This window comes from Equus quagga, chromosome 7 (genome assembly GCF_021613505.1).
Source record: "Equus quagga isolate Etosha38 chromosome 7, UCLA_HA_Equagga_1.0, whole genome shotgun sequence".
Classification (NCBI taxonomy): Eukaryota; Metazoa; Chordata; class Mammalia; order Perissodactyla; family Equidae; genus Equus; species Equus quagga.
The window spans coordinates 40,957,730-40,983,773 of record NC_060273.1 but is presented as its reverse complement, the minus strand read 5'-3'; the positions used below and the strand labels follow the sequence as shown (position 1 = coordinate 40,983,773).

Here is a 26,044-nt window from a genome sequence, read left to right as displayed (position 1 = left end):
ATGGACTGAGTGGAGACAGGCCTCCCCACGTCCCCTCAGGCACTGCGAGGGCACGGCCTTCTGTCAGGTTGTCAGTGCTTTACAGAAATCTAGACACTGCAGTCTAAATGAGCAGCCTTGAGACCAGGCACGAAGCTGATGCTACAAGATGCCTGTCAACATCCGTCTGCGCTGGCTTCTGAGAAGGAAGCACCTGGACAAATGCGTGTTGTGTCACAGTTGGCTTTCAGTGCTAACTTTCCTGACACTTCCTCAAAATAAACCCACAGGTGTCAGTGGTTGGGGGGGTGTGTGTGTGTGGGGGGATAAGGTGACACACAAGATCACTGCTGCCCAGAGCAGGGAACCTGGGGACAACCACGAGCCCATCAAGCTTCCCGTGCTGTTTCTAACCCAGTTCCTGGGGTAGGGAAGTCCCTCCGGAGCAGCTAGGCTAGGTCCACGCAGTTATTTGTCAACAGGTCACCAGACCTCTAGGGACATAAATTTCTACAACCAGCTGCAAGCTGCTTTCAAATCTGCTTTTTGAGCCAAGAAGGTTGGCAGCCACAGGCAAAGTACAGAAAGCTCTTATCCCTTATCCCATAATGGAGTAACCCAGAACCTCAACAGCAGAGGCTGGGCAGCAACTCTTGGAGCCTAAACAGAAGGACGAACGGCCCCACTTGTGCTCATCCTACTGGACTCACAGGCCTGAGCAGCACAGGGAGGGGTGATGAAGAAAGCAGCCTACAGCTCACCTCGATTCCTAGTCCTGCCCCCCTTGCCTTCCCCATCATAGGAAAGCGAGGCAGTCCTGGGAAAACACCACATCCTCAAAATACATCCGAGCCAGAAACCGGAGCCTCCACTTAGGAAGGTGAGTACTGGACAGTACACCTCAGGGATGTGCGGCAGTGTGACAAGTATCTGCCCACTAATGGGCAAGGCAACCAAGCGAGGCCCTTCAATTTATTTAGACTGGGGCTTCAGGGTGTTAAGTGAAAACTGAAAAGCTCCGGTCACGCAATCTTCCTCTCCAACAGACCTTTCGGTCGGAGGCTGGAAGGATGCTCGGAGTAACCACCTACTTCAAAAGGGAACTGGCTGCTGCTGTAGACACCATCGTGGGAGCAGAGGGCTGCAGAGCTGGGCTCGTCCTTCCCTCAGTCTTGGAGAAAGACAGGGACAACTACCTGATTCTGCCTTCGCTTCCTCATCCCGGAAGCCCCAGACATGGAGCGCAGTAGACACCTCACCTCCTTTCACAGATCACAGACGATTTCGACCAACGAAAAGATAAAGGCTTCGCATGATGTGCTAACTGCTGAAAGGGCAAGCTTCCGTGCAGAGTGGCTGGGGTCTCGGAGCGCTGGGCGAACAGCAGATGCGGACACTCCCAGCTTCAGCACTGGCCCTGCCCTCAGGGGCTCTGCGGCCCAAGGGGAGGCCACTCCGGGAAGAAGGCTTTGCTTTCCCCCCAACTGAAGGGCCACAGCTTGGCAAAGGGGTTAGCACTTAGCCCAACTCCGCTGACGGGACTTAATTTAATAATCACTGGAATGTAGACATCTCTTTGGTTATACTGTTTTTCTGGTGGAAATTAAGGTAACAGCTGTCCAGAAACAGAGCTTGGATTTGGTCACAAAACCTATGTTCCCAGTCGCTCTACTACATTCCGCAATAAAATGATGCTTCACGTCAGTGAGCTATTATGGAGTCAAGACGTCGTTTCAGAAACACAAAGCACATGAGAATTACTGATGAGACCTACTAGAACAACTGTATTTTGTTTCTCAGTCCAGTCCTCACTGATCTAATACAGATCTTAGTGGGCAATTTAAGCCCCAACCTGACCCCCGCCCTCAGAGGCACGCTATTTATCAATGGTCTCATTTATGAAAGCAGTGCCTATCCGTTCACACAGGCAGCTGGCGGCTTCATCTTACAGACTGTTCCTGGGCTCTGATTCAGCCACCCAGGGCGACCCTGCCACCCAGTTTTAAATAAGCCCAGGGTGCTGAAAGCAGGGATAATTTTGCGAGTGCAGGAAAGGAGGCAACTCGGTAAGGCAGTCGCCTTGCCAGGAAACAATGCTGCTCTAAGGGAAGCTTTCCTAAGAGATACCCAACTGTGGGAAGCAGAGACTGAGTGCGACGTGAAAAGCTTCAGGACACGACGGTGGGTTAAGAATGACATTTCACCTCCACTCTCTTCCAGCAGAGGACAGGCACAGGCACAGCACCTCTTGTGTGACGGCCAACATTTCCTGAAGGAACCAGGCTCATTCAGTTTAGAGGAGAGGCAGAACCGGACAGAAGAGCATTCCTGAAACCTTTAAAAAGTTATGTCGAGGATGGAGCACCGGTTCTGTCGTTGTCCAGAGTACAAAAACTGGTCTACTTGGCCGATGTAAGAAGATTTTTAAAAAATGCTTTCTAGCGGCATATATGAAAACAAAAGCTATGTGTATGCATCTATAGAGAATTGCATATATACAATTAGACTGGATAGGAAAACAGATCTCCTTGGTTAAGTCTGCCATCCCACAAATTTTTTGTTAAAAAAAGCTTAACTCCTTTAAAATGCAGCCTTTTGACGGACCTGGTTCTCCAGTGGCTGGAAGGGGAAGTGTGGGCGAGGGCAGGGCTGAGTGCACTTTTTAAGAACACTTCACAGGAACCGTGATGCTGGATCGCAGCAGCTAGTTTCCTCCCAATGTCAGGTGGCAGGTTAACAAGAAATTAGTTTGGCTTTCCCTGAGCACACACTTGTAGGATAAAGGAGAGGCAGAGGGCTGTGGGGAGGGAACAGAAACAACCTGGAGCCAGCGAGGGACTGCTACACGGGAGCAGCTAATGCGTGCGCTCTCTCGGGGGAGGGACTCTGATCTCACCATCACACTTAAGCTGCACACAGCTGGTGTGTCAGGGAGAGAAAGTTGGGGGTTCCAGCCCCAGCTCAGACAAGAGGCACAGTGATCTCAGAAAACACCATGAAGGATGGTGTCCTTAGGAGGAGCTCAGCCTCTGCACAGTGCCAACTTGACCCTCATTTTGCATTCCACCTACCACCGAACCACCCACAAGCTTCCCCAGACATAATCATGAAAACACCTTAGAAAGAAATAATTAGTGTGTGAAAGGCATGGATGGATTTTATTTATTACCCTATATCTACAATTTAATTTGAGGTAAAATATAAGCAACACATAAAAATGCCTATTTCTGCTACCATGTAATATAATTCTCCATTGTGAATATTGTGATAAAGCTAATGAAAACTCTATGCCGTCACATACTCTAGCTTTTCATATAGCTGGTATTTTACAACTCTTAATTTGTTTGTGAAATCTCAACACATGTAAGATTCTCCTACAAATGGCGCAGAATATCAGAGGGCGCATAATTAGCCTACTGACCCCTCACTCCCCACACTGGAGCCTCAGTGTTACAAGTAGAATTATAAAGTAACGAAGGCGATGAAAACCCCTTGAGTCTGATCCAAGCCGGAACAGTGTTCCAAAGAAATCCACACCACAATAGGTGACAGGACAGTGAGGCTGTAGGGTCACTTTGTGTGACCAAACACTCAAACCTGATCTTACACTTCTGGTACACCATGCATTTTATTCAGAGGATGAGTAAATGTGGAAGAGGTTCTCTGTGTTCCATCTAGAGCCACACACTGAGATACTGACCTCTTACCGGCTGTGAGGTGATCCAGACGGATGTTTTTAATTATGATAAAAAACATATGAACAATGATAGATAGCTTAGGAAAAGGTTTAGTCAAATATACAGATACTAACTGTTCACTCAGTCATTAAGGAGAGTCGTGAACAAAAGGATCATTTAAATGATTTCTCAAATAGAAAAACTAAAGAACTGAACTATCACAGGTGTTTTCTTCACTGGAGAAGCTGAGATGTTCCAGTAGGAGATATCGTCACTTGATTGGAAAATAAACACCATGGCTGAAGGCTCTGCTGATACGTAAAAAATCTGATGCGAGTCATCCCTGTCATTGTCCCTGTCATTTTCCCAGCATTGCTGTAAAATCCTTATAATACATTCCAAAGTAAACCAGCCATTCCAAATCTACAGTCACTCTGCTCTTTAATTCAATTCACAGAACTGCTGAAAAAGTAGACATTTCTATCTAAAAGTAGAAAAAAAGGTTTGTATAGAAGGTATTTCTGTTATACAAGTATATTACACAGCTTGGGGCAGTAACAGGTCCGAAAAGCTCTTCTCACCCACTGATATTTTAAGCTAAAATAGGAGAGAAAACAAACAAGCAAGAAAACAGGTTAATTTCATTATAGGAATTTAACATTCACAAATATCACAACTTAATCAGCACTTAAACCCATGAATTGACATTATATGGCAATTTCATGACAAAAAAAGGCCTCTGTCTAAAAAAAACACACTGCCAGGTACAGATGAGAGTGGACTGCTGCCCAGCCGGATCCCAGAACCGTCACCCAACGGGCCGCAGCTCAGGCAGCACATGAGAACCAAGCTTTGCTGACTCCTGAGCCAGAGCTGCCCCTCCTGTCGTAGCCTGGCCAAGTTTAAGAAGCTTCCAGTAATAGGATCAGGCTTCTAACTGAATTATGTCAGATGCACAACGGACTGTGTGGCTCAGCCTGACCCTGCAAACACTGTTCTGATGAGGGCGAGCAGTCAGTCTAGCAACACCAAGGCACAGTGAATTCCAATGATGAGGAAAAGGTTTACCCTGGAGATTAGAAACAAAGCAATTTCCTTTGAAGGCAAAAGTGCTTTTATATCTTTGACTGACAGACATATATTGACCCAAGGAAAATTCTCTACTTGAATCTTCTAGCTCAAATGGTCCAGTATGGCTTAGATTTGGAGCTCAAATGCCATGAAAGCAGGGCCATCATTCATGGCCAAAGCAGGGGGAAAACAATAGCTTATGAGTACACAGGTGGTGCAGCCGGACACTGCATGGCATCCTGGACACAGAAGCTGATTTACCCTAGGAGGGAAGAGGTCTACCACGTAGGGTCTGGCTCTTGCTTGATCTGAGAGTTTCCATCAGTCTCCTTTATTTCTATCAAGAAAAGCAGAAGGGAACCGATTAATTGCACTATTAAGGCAAATCTGCTCAATTATAAATCCCGTTACCAAACTATTTACTATAAAATGATTTAATAGGAATTATAAGATACTAACAATGATAACATTTTCAGAGACAACAATATTTTCAGAGACAACAATGCTTCTCTAGCAATAAGTTCTAAATTTTGTTACTTATGTTTTCAAAGTAACAAACCTCTTATAACTTATGTGTTTAAAGGACCCACACTATCTAGGTTAGACAACAGTCTCCAGCTGTTTGAGAATTTATTAAGAGTCATCTGGGGAAAATGGAGCAAAAGAACCCATGAGTCACCTCTGAACACAACGTTTCTGGGCATAAACTACAAACCAAATTCACCCAGAAACAAAAGAAGAAAACTACCACACACACAGTTCTAGGTAAGTGGCTTTAAAAACACACAGTCTTCTCTTCTAATAAAAGTCTTAAGGAACTTCAGCTTTTGGCAACCAGACTCCCCTCTTTACCTTCTGTTGCAGGAACTTCTAACTGGCTTGGCTCAGCTGATTCTGAAAAGAAACACATGAAGATTTACTTTAACACTGTTCAAAAGTTGCTGTCAATTCTCTAAGTGCCTAGAAGGAGGAAGAGAGAAGGCCCTCCAGACACCGTGCACAGAGCCCATTCTAGGATGAAGCAACAGCCACAGAGTCTTGGGCTAACACACACAATCACTTAACTAGATTTTCAAAAGTCTACTTTTCTGAAATACGTGGTTAGCTTACACAGCCAAGGTGTTAAACAACGATCTTAATTATGAGAGCTCTAACATGAAACTAAGAAGTTCCTTCTTCATGTCTTTTCCTTATTTCCTTCTGTGGGCTCCCTTTCAATAAAAGCCTTTCATTACTTTCAATGAAGCACAGTAGGAGGCCTAAACACTTTTCTAAACCATAGTACATGCATTGCCACCCAACACAATTTGGTGTACAGCAACCATTAGAAACCAATGGCATAAAGAGTAAAAAGTTAAAAAGACAACTGAACTTCTCACTCAAAAGTTACATTCTATGCCATTTGTCCTGGGGTTTCTGAGCGTACCTCTGACCTGGGACAGTGGGATCAGATGGCATGTGTCCATGGCTCTCAATTAGGTCCTACAGCTTGAGCTTATACAGGCTTTCAAACACAAGAGTCAAAGAAACGAAGTCTAAGTGTGCGCATGCGTGTGGGTGACTGTCCTCACAGTGAGGCAAACATAAGGATGTGAGGCCAGGCAAGTCTGTGTGAGCCGTTTCCTCGAAAAAGTAGGAGTACTTCTATGTCTCACCCTGCTTAACTTACCTGGTATCACGGGGCCTTCTGACTCATTCTGATCAACCAACTCTGAAAACAAAGCAGATTCAAGTAATAATTTAATGATATGCTGTTACATTTGAAAAGCATTTTCACACACGTTCTCTATTGTGATGCTCCAACTTTGCTATAACAGGCACTATTTTCCTTAGGACAAGAGAGGAACAAACATTAAGAGTTCTGATACGTTCTATCAAAATAACTAATTCATAATAATCACCATAATCTCAACAACAAAAAACCCAATTAAAAAATGGGCAAAAGATCTGAACAGACATTTTTCCAAAGAGGATATACAGATGGTCAACAAGCACATGAAAAAATGTTCAATATCACTAATTATTAGGGAGATGCAAATCAAAACTAATGAATAAACTAAGAATAAATGAATAAAACTAAGAATAAACAAATGGGACTTCATCAGATTAAAGAGCTTCTTCAAGGCAAATGAAAACAGGATTGAAACAAAAAAACAACCCACTAACTGGGAAAAAATATTTGCAAGTCATATATCTGACAAAGGCTTAATATCCATAATATATAAAGAACTCTCGCAACTCAACAAGAAAACATCAAACAACCCAATCAAAAAATGGCCTGGAGACATGAACAGACATTTCTCCAAAGAGGATATACTGATGGCCAATAGGCACATGAAAAGATGCTCATCATCGCTCATCATCAGGGAAATGCAAATCAAAACTACACTAAGATATCACCTTACACCCGTTAGAATGACAAAAATATCTAAAACTAATAGCAACAAATGTTGGAGAGGTTGTGGAGAAAAAGGAACCCTCATCCACTGCTGGTGGGAATGCAAACTGGTGCAGCCACTATGGAAAACAGTATGGAGATTCCTCAAAAAATTAAAAATAGAACTACCATACGATCCAGCCATCCCACTACTGGCTATTTATCCAAAGAGCTTGAAGTCAGCAATCCCAAAAGTCCTGTGCACCCCAATGTTTATTGCAGCACTGTTTACAATAGCCAAGACATGGAAGCAACCTAAGTGCCCATCAACAGACGAATGGATAAAGAAGATGTGGTACATATATACAATGGAATACTACTCAGCTGCAAAACAGAACAAAATCATTCCATTTGCAATAACATGGATGGACCTTGAGAGAATTATGTTGAGTGAAATAAGCCAGCGAGAGAAAGATAATCTGTGTATGACTCCACTCATATGAGGAATTTAAAATTACGGACTAAGAACAGTTTAGTGGGTACCAGGGGAAAGGTGGGGTGGGGGGTGGGCACAAAGGGTGAAGTGGTGCACCTACAACATGACTGACAAACATTAATGTACAACTGAAATTTCACAAGATTGTAACCTATCAATAACTCAATAAAAAAAAAGATAAAAAAAAAAATGAGAGATCACCTTATACCCATCAGAATGGCTATAATTAACAGGACAAGAAATAACAAGTGCTGGAGAGGGTGTGGAGAGAAGGGAACTCTCATACACTGCTGGTGGGAGTGCAAACTGCTGCAGCCACTATGGAAAACAGTATGGAGTATCCTCAGAAAGTTAAGAATAGAAATACCACAGGATCCAGCTATTCCACTGCTGGGTATTTATCCAAAGAACATGAAAACACAAATGCATAAAGATACATGCACCCCTATGTTCACTGCAGCCTTATTCACAATAGCCAAGACTTGGAAGCAACCCAAGTGCCCATCAAGGGACGAAAGGATAAAGAGAGTGTGGTATATACACACAATGGAATATGACTCGGCCATAAGAAATGATGAAATCCGGCTATTTGTGACAACATGGATGGACCTTGAGGGTATTCTGCTAAGCGAAATAAGTCAGAGGGAGAAAGTCAAATACTGTATGATCTCACTCATAAGCAGAAGATAAGAACAACAACAAACAAGAACATAGAGACAGAGATGGGGGAGAGGGGAGGGGGAGGGTGAAAGGGGTGATTCACGTATGTGTGGAGATGGATTGTAACTGGTCTTTGGTTGGTGAACATGATGTAATCTATACAGAATTCAAAATGTAATGATGTAGAACTGAAATTCATATAATGTTATAGACCAATGTTACCACAATTTAAAAAGTTTTAAACGAAAAGAACTTTAAAAACATAATAATGATTGCCATAAAATCCTATTATAGACTACTACACAAAGATGAGAACAAAACTGAACATTTTAAACATAAAGTAAGGGGGCAGGGAGGCTTAAAATATAATGTTCCTTGAAACTGAAATTACACAGGAGACAGAAGAATTGGGATTAATAAAAAAAATACTCACAGAAAAAAATTATCATGGGATTTCTTAAATAACAAAGTTCCTTGGTGTGATTAAAGGTAAATGTCACAAAGATGACTCAAAATCCGTGAAGCAAGGTACACCTCTCTTCCATGACTGACATCACCAGATATTAACACACTTGGCCAAGACCAACAGTATACTAAAAACAGAATCTTTGAAAAAAGAACTCCTGGTTTTGGGGATACAAGCAAACCAATAAATTTTATGATAAAGTAAAACTCAAAACTTACAAGCAGAAGAGAGTTAACCAAATCCATGACACAAAGAGCAAGATCAAAGAACAAGGTCAACAGTGCGAGCAGCATGGAGCAAGTCTAAGAACCGCATGATTTCTCAGGCCAGGGAGGCAAACCAACGCAACAGGGCTCTGCTGCTCAACGGTCACTGAACACTCCTGAACACGGGATCAAAACGGCCTACGCTCCCCAGTGAGTAAACTGCAGACGTGAACACTCACTGCGATGGGTTTTCCCTAGGCAGAATAATAATGCCAACTGGAAAAAAGAGTGAAATGCTAACGGTATTAGAAAAAGGATAATTCCCGTTTTTGAAAATTTTTAATAATAAAGTGAACAGAACAGCATAAAACATACTATGTTTTGCTAAAAAACACTATTTAAAATGATCTGACCATCTGGGAACTGGAAGAACACTTACATTTTCTCATGCAACAATATCTTAGAGCCCAATGCGTGCCAGACACTATGCTTCAGTATGAACAGAAGAAGGCTAGATCACATAAAAGGCCCACTTACTCCAGCACAGAAATGATCACACAATAATAGCGAAAGTAAGAATAGTAGTACTAACAACAAACACAGATTGTATTTACTGAGAACATACTATAGCGCAGGCATTGTTCTAGGTTAGGAGATCAATAAACCTTTATGTCAAAAGCCACTTAGCAAATATTTCAGGGTTGCAGGTCACAGTCTTTTTTCCAACTTCTCCACTCCACCATCAGCAAATGGCCTGGCAGTGTTCTTCTAATAAAACTTTATTTAAAACGCAGGCAGGAACTTGCTGATCTCTGTTTCAGATGCTTGACTAATGAGTCACTTGAAATCTTCTAAAACTCCCCAAATGGGTACTAACATCCTTACCATTTTATGCACGAGTAACCTGAGATAAAAAGAAGCTAAGCAACTTGTCCAATCTTACATCTAGAAAATGCCTGGCGCTCTACATTGAAGCTCAAACAATGGCTTTGCATAGTTACTGCCGGAGGTGAAGTGAAACAGCACACTCTGTGAACTAAGTGTGTGTGTGCATGCCCCCCACAACCTCGCACATCCCAGAAAGGAAGAAAAACAAAAAGACTTCATGAAATACTCACGGTTATTAATCACAAGTCCTGGAAATGGTCTAAAGAGAGAAATAACAGTTTATTTTTACTCTACAAGAATCGACATGTATATTCAGTTTACTCAACTAATAATTAGCCCAGGCATTTATATATTATCCACTACTTTTTAATCTTCTACCTTTTAATCTACAGATAGATAACATAGATACATGAATAACTATTATGAAACATTATTAGAAAATGTTGCACTAAAGATGGTGGGAAAACAAAAAATAAGACCAAAGAAAAGGGAACAGAGCAATTCTAGTGAATTGGTCTAATGGAAGATGGCTTTCCTCCAGGCCCCTGGGGAATGAGGTGGAGGTGGGACAAAAATACACGATTTTTAGGGAAAGGGAGAAGACGAGTGAGGAGAAAAAGCCTAGGGAGGGTGATACATCTGCTATTTCTGAGAGCCAGTCCTAAGTGATTTATACTAGCAACAGTGGGAACCTGACCATGAACTGACTGGGTAGATTTAGAGATAGCTAAGATTTTGGGAGTTGGAAGAGAAGACTGAAGACATCTTGAGACTTCTGCTTCGGTGGATGAAAAAGAGGACAGTTATTGAATACTTACTGTGACGAGCACATACTAACAAATCTAATTCTCATAATGCTGTTGGGGGTAGGTATAAGCACCATTCCCACCCTGTGGATAAGGAGCTGAGGTTCTTAAAGGAAACAATTACAGTTCCACTGTGCAGCGAAGGCAACAGAAGTAACTTGGCTGACATGAGATCAAACCCCTGTCTGACCTGAAGTCCGTGATGAGGCCTAAGACAGAGGCTGGCCAAATTTTCTGTAAAGGGCTGGAGAGTAAGGACTTTAGGCTTTGCAGATCATACTGTTTCTGTCCCAACTACTCAGTTTCACCACGGGAACATGAGAGCAGCCATAGATAAAATGTAAACAAACGGATGTGACTGTGTTTTAATAAGACTTTATAAAAACAGGGGGCAGGCTGGATTAGGACCTCAGGGCATGGTTTGTCAACTCTTTGACTTAAAATCTGGAGAATTGGAAGTCAGCTCCGGGAGGAGAGAATCTAACGGCACAATAACACAAGTACAGTTTCCCCCCTTTTGTGTAGGGGATACATTCCAAGACCCCTAGTGGATGCCTGAAACCGTGGATAGTACCAAACCCTACAGAGACTACGTTTTTCCTACACATACATCCCTAAGATAAAGTTTAATTCATGAATTAGGCACAGTAAGAGATTCACAACAATAACTTCTCTTTGGCATATCCAAATGGCCAGCATCACGACTCTTGTGCTTTGGGGCCACTATTAAGTAAAATAAGGGTGACTTGAATACAAACACTGCAATACAGCAACAAGGATCTGATAATGGAGACGGCGACTAAGTGACTAAGGGGTGGGTAGGGTACACAGCCGGGATCCGCTGGACAAAGGGATGAGTCACCTCCTGGGTGGGATGGAGCAGAAGGGCACAAGAGTTTATCACACGACTCAGAATGGCATGCATTGAAAATTTACGAATGGTTTATTTCTGGAATCTCCCATTTAATATTTTTAGACTATGGGTAGCTAATATTTTTGGACCGTTGACCACGGGTAATTACAACATAGTTGTAATGCGAAAAGCGGAAAGTGAAACCACAGATAATGGGGGACTCTTCATTTCATCACCCGGTAAACTTGATTCTTTAACTACATTTGACTGCATACTGCAAGACGACTTAGCCTCATGATCTATAGATTCATTCTTATGATCAAGCAGGGGACTCTCACTTACCTGATGACTGTGAATTTAATGAACTCAGCAGAATCTAAGATCCTTCTCATGGAGCTGATTTCCAGGTAACTGGGGGCTTTGAATGACACTCCAGGAGGCATGCCATCAACCACCACACAGCCAGGGTTGATTGTGATTTTCCTGTAGGGAACCTTCACAGGGAAACCCATACCAATAGCTTCACCTATAATGAGACAAACAGCATGAAAGCAAGATTAACCTTGTACCTTAGCAAGCGTTAAAAAGCACATGACCAACATTTATTTTAAGTTGTCTCCACTGTTAACTAAGGTCTTTGTATGCTTCAAAAAACCTTACATTTAATTTTATTCACTCTGATATTGACCATGATAAACAGTATAATACATTTAATGCTTTCTTATTAAAGAACTTTAGTAAAACCAAAATACTTCTTTTTAAATTTCATTTCCTTTTATATAAGAAGATTACAACTATGTGAGCACAACCTACTGTTAAAATCTTAAACAAAATTCCCTTGCTTATTGCAAGCTGTACTATGCAAATACAAAACCCACCAAATTTCCGACTGAAGAGGTCATTAACTTGTTCTCTTAGTTGTCTAGCCTTTTCAACTTTGGACAGTCTTTCATTATCGTCATCTAAAAAAGTTAAGAGAAAATTCATAATTTATTAATGCAATTTCAATTCCAACTAAATTTTTGGGTGCTCTGTGCAACTCACTTTATGTTTTTAGAACATTTAAGTATTTTTAAACTAATGAAGATTGAAATAATTTAACCACACAATTTAACGATAATACCAAATTGAAAATGCTACAACTTCATTCCTGCTATAAAGAGCGTTACTTGCTCTTATATACAGATATTTTTAAACAACACACTAGGCGTCTGGGTGGTCAACAGACTTCAGCTCATGCCCAGTCCAGGAAGTGCCTGGCGTTGTGCAGACATAAACCGACAAGGTGAGGTTTGTGGTTCGCAGTTTTGGCAGGGCTGGGCAGAGGGCGGTGCCGCGCAGTGTGCTTGACGTCCTTGAAGGACTAGAGCAAACGCCAGCACTGTGTCACTAAAGTGAAAAACTCCGCAAACGTGATAAAGGCAGAGAAATCGTACCTGGAATTGTCACCTGAATGATGTTAAGATCTTCAACACCTGATGCAGTAGTATTAACATTGGGCGATGAATTTATTTTTCCTTAAAATAGAAACTTAAGATTAAAACCTATACAAAATGTAATTAAATCTTCTCTAATAATGTGCTTATAATTCAGACTACAAAAGACAGCATTTTAACCCAGCTTTATTCAAGGTTTGCTCCTTTTCATGGAATGTTTTATCAATCCATGATATTAAGCTTCCGGAAAAGACTGTTTTTCACTTTTTTCTCTTTCTTGTGGTGCTTAAGACAGCATTAGACACATAGAGATTCTCAACTATTAAAGAACTAAAAAGTGTAAACCAGTCACAACCACAAGTTTCAATGAGCTTTCCTGCTTTTATCTCAATAGCTGTTTTTCATTTTCTAGCCACTGCTGGAAACTGAGTTGCTGACAGTGTGTCTTCTGTAGCAAGGACACCTACTTGGAGGGCTCTTAGAGGAGGAGGTGCTCTCCTTAATTGCCGTCTCAAACATTTCGGGCCTGAAATCAAGAGAAAACAGCATGTGTGCCAATAATCTAATAGTACGACATTAAAAATTAAAAAGCAAAATATCTAAAACACTAGCAATTTTCTGTAAATATACGTTTGATTCTTAGTAATGGAAAAATGGAAATAACATGGTTATGTCATGTCAAGGAACATACAAAAAGACTAATTATGATTGTGATCATAACACGCACCCCTGCCCTATCTAGCTTAAACAGCTTCTGCCCATGGTTTCAACAGATCCTGGAAAGATTCAGCGCTGGACGTGAGAAGGGAAACAGGAAGCACTCCGCATGCAGGTAGCAGGGGAACACGAGAGGGTGTGAAAACTTGAGCACAAGAGCCTTTCTGAGGAAGCAGAAGCAGAGGCCTTGGTCTCTACGAACCTGGCCAAAAGAACAAAAGGTGGCCATTATGCTTGCCAACACCAGCACTGATTATGTGACATGACAGCTTTCTAGGCGACTCAAAAGTAAGTGTTAATAAAACCTAAAATCGGGGGCTGGCCCCGTGGCCGAGTGCTTAGGTTCACGCACTCTGCTTTGGCGGCCCAGGGTTTTTGACGGTTCAACTCCTGGGCGTGGACATGGCACCGCTCATCAAGCCATGCTGAGGCAGCGTCCCACATGCCACAACTAGAAGGACCCACAACTAAAAATACACAACTGTGTACCTGGGGGCTTTGGGAGAAAAAGGAAAAATAAAATCTTTTAAAAAAAGAAAAAAAACCTATCATTTATTTCAGATAATTTCTGGGCATCAATATGTATTTTTGATTCTAATTATTCCCATCTATTTCAATTGTATTAGCCCAATTCATGGATCTCCAAGCAAACAGGAGAGAAATTTAAAATATTCTGTAAGCTGGAGAAATAAAAGGGCTTTAAAAAACTAAGCCACCGCTTAGATTCCAGCAGCACCAACCATTAAAAATATAACTGTGAGGGGCTGGCCCCGGGGCCAAGTGGTTAAGTTCAGGCACTCCACTGCAGGTGGCCCAGTGTTTCGTTGGTTTGAATCCTGGGCGCGGACATGGCACTGCTCATCAAACCACGCTGAGGCAGCATCCCACATGCCACAACTAGAAGGACCCACAATGAAGAATATACAACTATGTACCGGGGTAGTTTGGGGAGAAAAAGGAAAAAATAAAATCTGTAAAAAACCCCCCAAAAAACAAGAAACAACTGTGCATAGATTTAACAGAATCAAGTTGTTATCCCCCTGGAAGCGAGGGCCCTCCTTCCCTCTTTCAACCAATTATGGAAAATTCAAAACATACGCAGCTTTAAAAATTTTTTTTTTAAAACTATGGAGGAATTTTTTGGTTTTGTTTTTGTGTGTGTGTGAGGAAGACTGGCCCTGAGCTAACATCTGTTGCCAATCTTCCTCCTTTTCTTCTTCTTTTTCCCCAAAGCCCCAGCACATAGTTGTGCATCCTAATTGTAAGTCCTAGTTCTTCTATGTGGGACACTGCCTCAGCATGGCTTGATGTGTAGGTCTTCAGCAGGATCCGAACCAGTGAACCATGGGCCGCCAAAGCAAAGCGTGTGAACTTAACCAGTGTCACCAGGCCAGCCTCCAGAAAACATATACAGCTTAAAGAACTTTTACGACTCTAGGGCTAATTTGGCCCTGCCGCTAAGGTGAATCCATGTACTCATCTCCCAGTGTCAACAGTGTCAAGTGATGGCCAATCTCATGTCATCTAATTTCCCTACTTTTTAATGATGAACTTAATTTTGGCTTTGTTTCTAAGTATCTTCTCCAGTCTTGGAATGCCAAAAGTAGATGGTCGTCGGAACGGCACACCCTCAGGTAAGCCTTCCACATAAAAGTCTTCCGGGAAAGATTCAAACAATGCAAATGGCACTTTCACAGCTTGTTTAAGGCCAAGAGCTTCACCTGCAAAACACACATGTACATTTCTCTTATTTCTCACACTTTTAACCTTTTAAATTAAACCTTTTCTAAAAATGCAGTCTAAATTACATTTTGCAGCAACTAAAACCAAACTCATTTTTTAAAAATCATATTAATTTTCATTTTAGAAAAATGTCTTCAATTTCTCAGTGCTCAGAAACGTGGGAAAAATTATGAAATTCATGCCTGCAGAACCCACATACTTCCGATGATAGTAATATTTAAATGCTGAACATTTCACTCTGTTCAAATTCTTCTAGTTTAAAAAAGCTGCCTTGTATTTTAATAATAATGTGTCAAAATAAACTTACCGCATTTTTCATTGAAAAGATTTTCAACTTTCTGTTTTAGGTCCGTGATTTTGGCATTCCAGGCCTCTGCATGTAAAAAAACCAAGATATTACATAGCAAAATAAAGTATTTTTCATTAATTCCTTTTATTTAAAATGATGAAATCAAGAGAAACAAAACGCATATTTACCAAAGGAAAACTCCCTCCCTCGAGGCTTGAAGGGAACATTAGAACCATTAGTCTGGGTAGGGGTTCGAACAGCTGAGGTTTGAGGGTTGTTGTTATTAGGGCCTAAAGAAGGATTAAAAAAAAAACCAATCAACACATCCATATTCAGTCATGCTCAATGCTGCTTCTGCTGTCTCTGGGATGTGCTCTTCAAGTCCAGCGAGCGCAGGAGAACAAAGGCCAGTTCAAACAGAGCACAGGCACTCCGCAAGGAAAAGGGCAGTGCTGCCCAGCTCCACAGACCTCCACCCACTGCTGTTCTTCCATCCCTACAGTCAGACGTCTTCCCCCAAAAAACACAATTTGCCTTCCGGCTATCTGAGTTACTTTAATTCACTGAATGCTTCATCATGGCCTTTTGGCACCATCTAATTTTTGGTCCCCTGTTTGCAGATAGGTTTTGTGTTCATCCTCAAACATAAGCACAACTTCAGGTGCAATGGTCTTATGTCCCTGTGAAGCTTTCCTGTGGACTCTAGCTGACTCTGATATATCCTTTCTTTGAATTCTCATTTTTTTATTTTATTTTACTATTATTTTTTTTTTCTTAGGAAGATTAGGCCTGAGCTAACATCTGCTGCCAATTCTCCTCTTTTTGCTGAGGAAGCCTGGCCCTGAGCTAACATCCGTGCCCATCTTCCTCTACTTTATATGTGGGACACCTGTCACAGCATGGCCCACCAAACGGCGTCATGTCTGCACCTGGGATCCGAACCGGCGAACCCCGGGTCATTGAAGCAGAACATGCGAACTCAACGGCTGCGCCACCAGGCTGGCCCTCTTTGAATCCTTAATATCACTTAGAAACAATGTTACAGGTAATCAGTTGTTTTCACTAAATGACAATGAATGTTAGTTTCGGTTATTCTTATAAATCCCAGGCCCTGACTCCTCTTTACGTAGGGTCATCTAATACTTAAACAGTAATAATCCAAAGCCAGCCAACGATTTTTTAAAAATAAAGAGCCAAAATAATGGAAAAATAAGAAGAAATTAAGTTTCTTTAAGTTTTCTCTGGAAAAGAACCAACATTCTAGACATACATCCTGAAACTGAATTTCCCAATTTGCAGAAATGTTTGTATAGACTCCAGGCTTTCACCTAAATTACTCTTGTACTGAGTTATCTACTTCCTATGCCTATCTTGACACAAAAGACTTTTGCTTGATGAACAATTTCTGCATTAATACTACTAACAGCTAAAAGTACATACCAGTCACAGTACCAAGCACATTATGTGCTGTTACCTAATTTAGTTTTCATAGGCATCGTTATCATTTCCACTTCACCGATGGAGAAACTGAATCACAGGGGTTATGTAACTTGCAGTCCATCGCACACCTGGTAAGTGGTGGAGTTGGGCTAGCAAGTTTCAGAGTCTGGCTCCTCAGTCTTCACCACTATACTCTCTCTCTAATGTACTTGTGATACCGACCCTGATATCAGTTTCCCAACATTAAACCCAGCATACATGGGGTTAAAACCAAAATACCCATTCCCTGCTTACTCTCTGGCTTCCTGGCTCCAGAATCCACTATTCTCCATGGAGACAGACACCGTCAAGGACAAGCACCTGGACTATCTCCTCCCGCAAAGAGATATGGGCTGGTGGGAAAGCTGCTGACCAGCAAGGTCACAGGCTTCCTCCTCTCTGCAAGTGTCTCAAGGCCAAAGACAGGCTGGTGGGAAAGCTCCGACCAGCAAGGCCATATGCTCCCCCTCCCCTACCTAAAACCCCAAATAAAAACCCTTCCTTTTAGCTTTTCGGGGAGTTTGGGATTTCAGCGTTAGCTGCCCTCTCTCCTTGCTCAGCGCTGTGCAAAAATAAAGTTCCTACTTTCTTCCACCACCCCCGGTGTCAGAGATTGGCTTGCTGCACAATGGGTGAGCGAACCCACTTCAGGTTCGGTAACACTTGTGGACAGGAATTTCACAAATCATTTCCCAGATCTAAGCAATGGAGGGCAAATACAAAGAATGCATTCGGCCACTCCTATCCTCCTTACTTAGCCCGGATATGGCCTCAAAATCTTTAAGAGTATTTAGAGGCATCTGGTGGGAATGGCGGATGAAGATCAAATTTATGTCATTCCCTATAAAATGTCAAGAGTCAACATTCCAGTGGCTGGCCCCATGGCCGAGTGGTTAAGTTCGCGCGCTCCGCTGCAGGCGGCCCAGTGTTTCGTTGGTTCGAATCCTGGGCGCGGACATGGCACTGCTCATCAAGCCACGCTGGGGCAGTGTCCCACATGCCACAACTAGAAGGATCCACAACGAATAATATGCAACTATGTACCGGGGGGCTTTGGGGAGAAAAAGGAAAAAAATAAAATCTTTAAAAAAAAAAAAAAAGAGTCAATATTCCAGTCTGTAATTATTTCAAAACTCCTAAATAAGAAAGTATTGTGATGAAAGCAAAATGTTTCTGGACCAGCTGGCTCAAGCAGCCTGGTTTACCTGGTAGGATAACTATACAGAGGAAATCAGTACCTTCCATAACCACAGTTCTCTAACAGGCTACTGAGGCCATCCAACTAAGATGCTGCATGCTCACCAAGCAACCTTTTAATAGCAACAGGGCAAGACAGGAAGAAACTTGCGATCAGCTGACAGAATTGAGTTGACTGAAATATCGAGTAATTATTCTAAACCAATAAATTGGCATTCTAGCATAACTTCAGTGAATTGACACTATACACTCACTAGAATAGCCAAATTAAAAAGAACGACAATACCAAGTACTGCGAGGATGTGTAGCAACTGGAATTCTTACAGTCCTGGCAGGAGTGTAAAACGATGCAACCACTTTGGCAAACTGTTGGGCAGTTTCTCAGAAAGTTAACAACCCAGCAATTCCTCTCCTAAATATCTACTCAAGAGAAGGAAAGCATATGCCACACCTTAAACACAAATGTTCACAGCGTCTTTATTAGGCAAAGACTGGAAATAAACCCAAATATCCATCAACAAATGTATAAACAAAATGTGGAAAATCTGTACAATGGAGTAAATACTCAGCAATAAAAAGGAAATACTGAAAATATGCAACAAGTATAAACCCAAAGATATTGTGCTAAGCAAAAGAGGCAAACCATAAAATAACAGATACAGCATGATTCCAATCATATGAAATTCTAGAACAGGCTAAAGTATTCCATGGTGACAGAAAGTGAATCAACGGCAGCCTGTGGCCAGGCCTGGGAGGGACTGACTGCTGACGAGCATGGGGGGAACACTTTAGGGCAATGGAGATATTCTGTGTCGACTACATGGGTGGCACAAACATTTTTCAGAACTCCAACTGTATGATTAAAATGAGGGTATTTTCTCACGTATAAATTATACTGTGTATAAATGTAATAAATCTGATATTTAAAGTAATTAAAAATTCCATTTATAAGCCTAAAAATACCTCCTTCCTATCACTAAACCCTTGACAAAAAGTTCCTGGACCTGGACACAACTCTTTACTACTTAGTCACCTTAAAATACAAATATTTTACAGTATTTTAACAAATAGAAATTAAATTCAGAGTCCATTTATAGCACTGGTTAAGTAACAGAAAGCTACTGTGGGACAAGGTCCTCTATTTATGGCACAGTGTCAAAACCATTTTTCACAAACCTATCACTGACCTAAACCTTTTTCTTTTGAATCAGAAACAAAAAATACAAAGTAAAAGTGTGCAAAGTGAGGATTTAACACCAAGATGGCATTGTTTCAATTCAGAAACACAATATCTGGTGTAATAAATGGGTTTATTACCCAACCTAAAGAGCATTCCTATCTTGCCTCCCTTGCTGATTCCACTCCAAAGCAGGAAAAGCTAAATATGTGAACATCCATATGAAATCATTCTAGTTAATACGTTTGTGTTTAAAAAATAAAATCTTCCAAAAAAACACACAAAACATAGAATTAAAAACATGTCCACACAAAAACTGGTACATGAATGTTCATAGTAGCTTTATTCATAGTGCCCAGAAAGTGGAAACAACCCAAATGGCCATCAACTGGTGAATGCATAAACAAATGCCATATATCCACACAACAGAATATTATTAATCAATAAAAAGGACGGGCGCTGGCCCAGTGGTGCAGCGGTTAAGTGCACACCTTCTGCTTTGGCGGCCCGGGGTTCGCAGGTTTGGATCCTGGGTGCGGACATGGTACTGCTTGGCACGCCATGCTGGGGTAGGCATCCCACATATAAAATAAGTAGAGGAAGATGGGCACAGATGTTAGCTCAGGGCTAGTCTTCCTCAAAAAAAAAAAAAAATTAAAAAAATTAAAAAATTAAAAGGATGGACACTCATTAGGATGGTTATTACCTAAATAACAGAAAGTAACAAGCGGTGGTGAGGATGTGGAGAAATCCGAACCCTTGGTGCATTGCTGATGGGAACGTAAAATCAGAGTGGCTGTGGAAAAATGGCACAGCAGTTTCTCAACAATTAAACACAGACTAACCATACGATCCAGTAATTCCACCTCTGGGTACATAACCAAAAGGACTGAAAGCAGGGACTGGAACAGCTGTTTGAATATCTAAGTTCATAGGAACATTATTCCCAATTGTCAAAAGGGAGCTGCCACCGGCTGGGTGGAGGGGCAAAATGAATGTGGAGTTGGTGTTTACCAGGCGGAGTTTCAGTGGGGAAGACGAAGTAGTTCTGGAGGTGAGTGGTAGTTATGATTGCACAACAATTGGGAGTATACCAATGTCACCGAATGGAACACTTAAAAAGAGTTAAAACATTAAATTTTATGTCTACTTAACTACAATTTTTAAAAAGGGGAAGAGTACCCCTACATACTATAACATAGATGAACCTGGAAATATTATGCTAAATAAACAAAGTCAGTCACAAAGGATCGTATAGTGTATGATTCTACTTATAAGAAATGTTCAAAACAGGCACATCCACAGAGACAAAAAAGCAGGTTAGTGGTTGCCAGTGGCTGCAAGGAGGGGGAGAAGGGGAGCAAGTGCTAATGGGTATGCACTGTTTTTCTGGATGATGAAAATTCTGGAATTAGACAGTACTGAGGGTTGCACAACCTTATGAATGTACTAAAGCTACTGAATTGTATATTTTAAAATGGGGAATTTTATCATATGTGAATTATACCTCAATTTAAAAAGAGCATATATGGGGGCCAGCTCCATGGCCGAGGTTAAGCTCGTGTGCTCCGCTTCAGCAGCCCAGGGATCCTGGGCGTGGACATGGCATGCTCATCAGGCCATGCTGAGGCGGCGTGCCACATAGCACAACTAGAAGGACCCACAACTAAAATATACAACTATGTACTGGGGGGCTTTGGGAGAAAAAGGAAAAATAAAATCTAAAAAAAAAAAGAGTGTGTAAGTTAAGTCCTATTCTCACTCAGATACACTAACTGGAGCAGAGAGCTGGGGTTTAGATCCAAACACGGTGGCATCAGAGCCTGTGTTTTATCATCATTTCTAATTCTCCACCCCCGCAACCAAGAGACTTAAGCAAAAAACTCCAAGGGGATTCTAGAAAGGCTCCTTGCTTTTGCGGACAATGGGTCCAGGTAAGGCCGACGTTACATCTCCCCTATGCCCTGCGTTGAATGTAGACACGGTGCACAGGAGCTTGATCTGCTACATGAAGGAAGCGCCAGGAGGAAACAGAGAAGCCAGTCTTATTATTTTTGAGCTACTGAAGATAAGCTACCTTCGTAATTTTTTTTATGTAAGAAAAACAGACATCTATTTGTAAAATAACAAATTGTACTCTTCTGTTTCTTGGCTACAACAGAATACAGGCCTAAATTTGTATTTGCTAACCTTCCTTCTATAGGCCTAATCATTTTAACTCATTACATTAACTCTTCATTTCTCTGTTTTCCTAACATCTAATTGATAACCATGAGTTTACTTATACTTCGTAAGATTTAATAAGCTCAATGGATGAAGTTTAAAAATACAAGTCAGAGTAACTTCCAGAAGTATGTCCCTAATGTGCCAACTGACCATCATGAACTAACCTGGTTTTGAGAAATGTGCTGTTTCTAATACTCAACTGTGTGGTGCCTGTAAAAATGGTGGCTATTAACTGGTTGTTTCATCTCCCCCCACCTTTCATATTTAATACCCACAGATTAATTTATTTGAGATCAAGACACCAACCTATACACAATTTAACTTTATATAAAATAGAAGAAGGAAAAAAAGTTTAGGAACTTGAATGACTTTTCCTGGATGGTGTCCTCTGTGTACGTAAGGTCAAAGCCTTTCTCAATGTCCGGGATGTTTTAAAATGAGACAGCTTGTAACTCTACCACGGTTCCTTGCCTCAGCAGTCTCTCCTTTTTTTTTTTTTAAGATTGGCACCTGAGCTGACAACTGTTGCCAATCTTTCTTCTTCCCCTTCTTCTTCCCCTAAAAGTCCCCCAGTATATAGTTGTATTTTCTAGTTGTGAGTGTCTCTGGTTGTGCTATACAGGAGGCTGCCTTAGCATGGTCTGAGTGCTGCCACATCCACGTCCAGGATCTGAACTGGTGAAACTCTGGGCCCCCGAAGCGGAGCACGCAAACTTAACCACTCGGCCACAGGGCCAGCCCCAGCAGTCTCTCCTTTTTTGAGGTATACGATGTTCTCTTATGCCACCCTTACTACTACTGCAGAATCCATGGCTGCATCATAAAATACCTTTTCAACCTCCTAACCTAAGCACTGTTATTCAACTGCATGACTGCCTGTCATCTCACCATCCCACCTTTCCTTCTCAACTGAACTCTGTTTTCCTTGTGACCTCTAATCTCACAACCCTAGTGAAGTTTTGGGGCCACTACTTCTTTAATGGTTTTCCCTATCAATGTACGAAATGAAGGCAGCATGGATCAATCATTTCAATACAACCGCTACGACCGCAGAACCAGCTAGCTCCAGGACTTCTTGCCAGATACCTTAAAAGTTCCTGAGACAGTAAGTAAAGATGCAAAACTACGCTCCCTAAAACAGATTATTTGTCATCACTCAAACTGTTCCTCTATTTAATCAGCACTTTTGCTCATGCTATTCCTATGCCCTCTCTCTGTCTGGAGAAATTGTACTCTTCCAGCAAAGTCTAATTTAAATGTAATCTCTGTGAAGCCTCTATCAGCCTTTTATGCAGTATTACTGTTCACACTGTTGAAATCTTTACGGATTCAGGCTCAGGTGTCTGGTCCTCAGTGTCTGTGTCTTTCTACTGCAAGTAACACCACGTGCACTTTACTTCGTATTTGGGAGCTCCTTCAGGAACATACAGCACCTTGTGGATTAGAGGGCTCTTCCTCAGATGTTATCCCAAAGGAGGAAAGTAAAGGACTGAATACATTTTAATTGACTTCCTGGAAATTCTGAACAGAAATGACTAAACTGGTGTATGATATCCATAAATTGCATAAGGATGCCTGCTACCTTGCATGCGAGAAAGCAGGTTCTCTGTGAGTAACAAGATAACTAAATGGAGACTGAGGCTCCACTTAATGTCAGTACTGCAAATTCTTAACACAAAACTTGAGGCTACATGACAACAAAGAATTATCTAAATGAAGTTATCCTTTCCCTTTGCATTAATGAAGAGATGGAAGGAAATACTCATACCTAACGGATTCAGGATTGCCTGTAATATTGTATGACGTACTCTAATAATGTGAACCTGAAAAGATGAGATCCCACAGACCCACAGGAGTGGAGAGAAGGAAGTTAACTTGAAGATGTAGCAGAAACTAGTTTAATCCAAGGTACTACTGTTTAAACCATCCCTAAACTTCCCTTCCTGAAAAGAATAGAAAAGAAGGAGATGAGAAAAACCCCACATGTCCCTCTCTGCACCCTTACTTTACTATCAGAAAAGAAAACCATTTCAGGGCTTTTCCTGCAGTTTACAATATGCTCCAAGAACATCATGTTGACTGTTCTGAAAATTTCAGTTGCAAACATGCAGGAATTTAGCTTCATCACAGGGAGTTATCCACAACTAAAACAAGTTTTATTAAAACTCATTTGCATAAAAATAGACAAAAAAGTGAAGAATCCTATCTAGCCAGTGAACTGGAAAACCAACAGAAAACTACCACAGTGGGGGCCTTACCTTCCACAGTGACCTCAATTTCGGGAACTTTTGCGTTACTCCCAGGGCTCCGGGGCCTTTTCGGGGACTGCAAGGCTGTAGAGCAAGCGCAGAATTCTTTTTGAGTATTATAAAAAAACCCAGAAGGGGATGCGCTATAGAAGCAGAGTATTAAAATTCATACAGTTTGGCTCTTTTCAAAGAAACCTGAAGAATTAAACTGGTAGTGTAATCCTCCACATGAGTCTCAACAAAGCTGTGGAAACATGAATGGAGGAGGATTGCAAACATGAAACCTTCAATGAAATGTTAAAAAAAAAAAAAAGTCCCGTTGAATAAAATACCTTAAAAAGCAAAGGAACTAACTGAAAGCCTCAAAAAGATACTGGTCAATGAATGATTCAGTATGATTTATTTAACAGTGATAAAGAATGTTTCAATGTGCTGAAATATAAAAAAAGAGTATATATAATTTCTTACCTTTAGTGTTTATTTTACTAGCCATTCCAGGAGGCAAGTAGGAAATAACGAGTTCAGGTCTAGAGAGAAAACCAGGACACGTTACAGTAGCCAGTATAATACTCGTCTTCACAGTTAAAAATGATCATGACCAACGCTTTCTATAAAGGCACTCACTCTGTAATGCAACAATAATTTGTCATTATCGACAAAAACTCGCTTTTCCTTCCCACAACTGTTAAGGGATTTTCTAAAGCGTAAATGACTTCCAACATGAAAATAAAAATTGACAAACACTAATTTAGTTTCTTCAACTACTGAAATTCTACAGATATGTAAATAAGAAACTTAACCAGTGAAATTCAGTTGCCTGTCCACAAGTTTAACCAGGAATAACAGAGCAGATAAAAATCAGCCTTTTTATGTTCCATTCAAGTATTGAGGAATACTAAGAGATGGCAGTGTCTCTGACCAACTTCAGCACCACCAGCACTGTGAGGCAGGGGTTACAATCCTACTTGTGCTGATGAAGAAAAGCACGTGCAGGTAAAGGATGTGGGAGGCAATGGATAGTGCCAGGACTGTAGCTCAGAGCTACGCTTTTCCATCACGGACTCCAAAGCCTTAGCCATCATCTGCAGCTAGGAAAATATTTAAATATACATATAACTTTATTGTTTTAATTCCAGAAATGACTACCGGCAAACAGAACTTACTTTTTAACAACAAACTTGATTTTGTTGCTCCCACGGACAATTCTTTCAAGTCGTGGAATTCCAAACCAGGTGGGGCTTCGAAAGGGAATTCCCTCTGGCAAGCCTTCTACATAAAGGAACTCGGGATTTGATTCAAACACAGGGTATGGTACTTTCACTGCCTCTGTGAGTCCAAGAGCTTGAGCTGAAAGTATAAGAGAACATAACTTGTGGAAGGTAAAATTTGAGACATTCTTTTATTTTTGTCTGCATTCTCTTTCCTTCTTTCTTATTGAGGTGTAACTGACATATAACATATTAGTTTCAGGTATACAACATAATGATTCGATATTTGTATATCTTGTGAAATGATCACCACAGTAAGTCTAATCAATATCTGGGTATTTTCAAATACGTTACGCAAAAGTTCCCTAAAATCTAACAATCTCCACTTAATATTGGAAGCGTTTTACTTAGTATATAGTGCAAAGTTGAAGAATAAGCCTAAAAAATAAGTACTTTTAAGAGGAACCTTTTAACACTTCAAATCAAAAAAAGTTACATTATTAGACAAAATTATCTCTGTGCTCTGGGCAGAAATGAACCATGGCCATTCCAAGTGGAATGGCACCTACCCAGCCTTGTGTTATGTAAATTCAAGTTTGCCATTTAATAGATAAGAGGTGCGTATGATGCCTCGAGATTAGAGGCAGAGTGTTTAAGCTTCCTGATCTAGGACTCGTCAACAACAGCTAGGAAAATGACGCGTGGGAACGCCCCAGGAACTCTGCTATCACTCCTACTCCTTACTTCCTTCTCCATGACAGACACACCCCATCAAGTGAAACACTCTTGCTGAATCTCCTCAGAATCCTTCTCAAGACAGTGCTCCAGGAAACCACTGTCAACA

General features: G+C 41.2%; 1 protein-coding gene across 6 annotated transcripts in view; it reads right to left on the bottom strand.

The window, feature by feature from the left end:
- Positions 1-3,591: 3,591 nt before the first annotated feature.
- Positions 3,592-26,044, bottom strand: part of GTF2I (general transcription factor IIi) — a 114,359-nt gene continuing 91,906 nt past the window's right edge. For all 6 annotated transcript variants that reach the window (XM_046665488.1, XM_046665491.1, XM_046665489.1 and 3 more), the window contains 15 exons: positions 25,156-25,339; positions 24,461-24,519; positions 24,002-24,076; positions 15,853-15,954; positions 15,683-15,748; positions 15,170-15,353; positions 13,383-13,441; positions 12,916-12,996; positions 12,358-12,441; positions 11,822-12,005; positions 10,051-10,079; positions 6,397-6,438; positions 5,580-5,621; positions 4,989-5,064; positions 3,592-4,253 (listed from right to left, as the gene is read on the bottom strand). In XM_046665488.1, the coding sequence (XP_046521444.1) occupies positions 5,006-5,064; positions 5,580-5,621; positions 6,397-6,438; positions 10,051-10,079; positions 11,822-12,005; positions 12,358-12,441; positions 12,916-12,996; positions 13,383-13,441; positions 15,170-15,353; positions 15,683-15,748; positions 15,853-15,954; positions 24,002-24,076; positions 24,461-24,519; positions 25,156-25,339 (1,250 nt within the window). In that variant the 3' untranslated portion in view covers positions 3,592-4,253; positions 4,989-5,005. The remainder of the gene's footprint in view (positions 4,254-4,988; positions 5,065-5,579; positions 5,622-6,396; positions 6,439-10,050; positions 10,080-11,821; positions 12,006-12,357; positions 12,442-12,915; positions 12,997-13,382; positions 13,442-15,169; positions 15,354-15,682; positions 15,749-15,852; positions 15,955-24,001; positions 24,077-24,460; positions 24,520-25,155; positions 25,340-26,044) is intronic.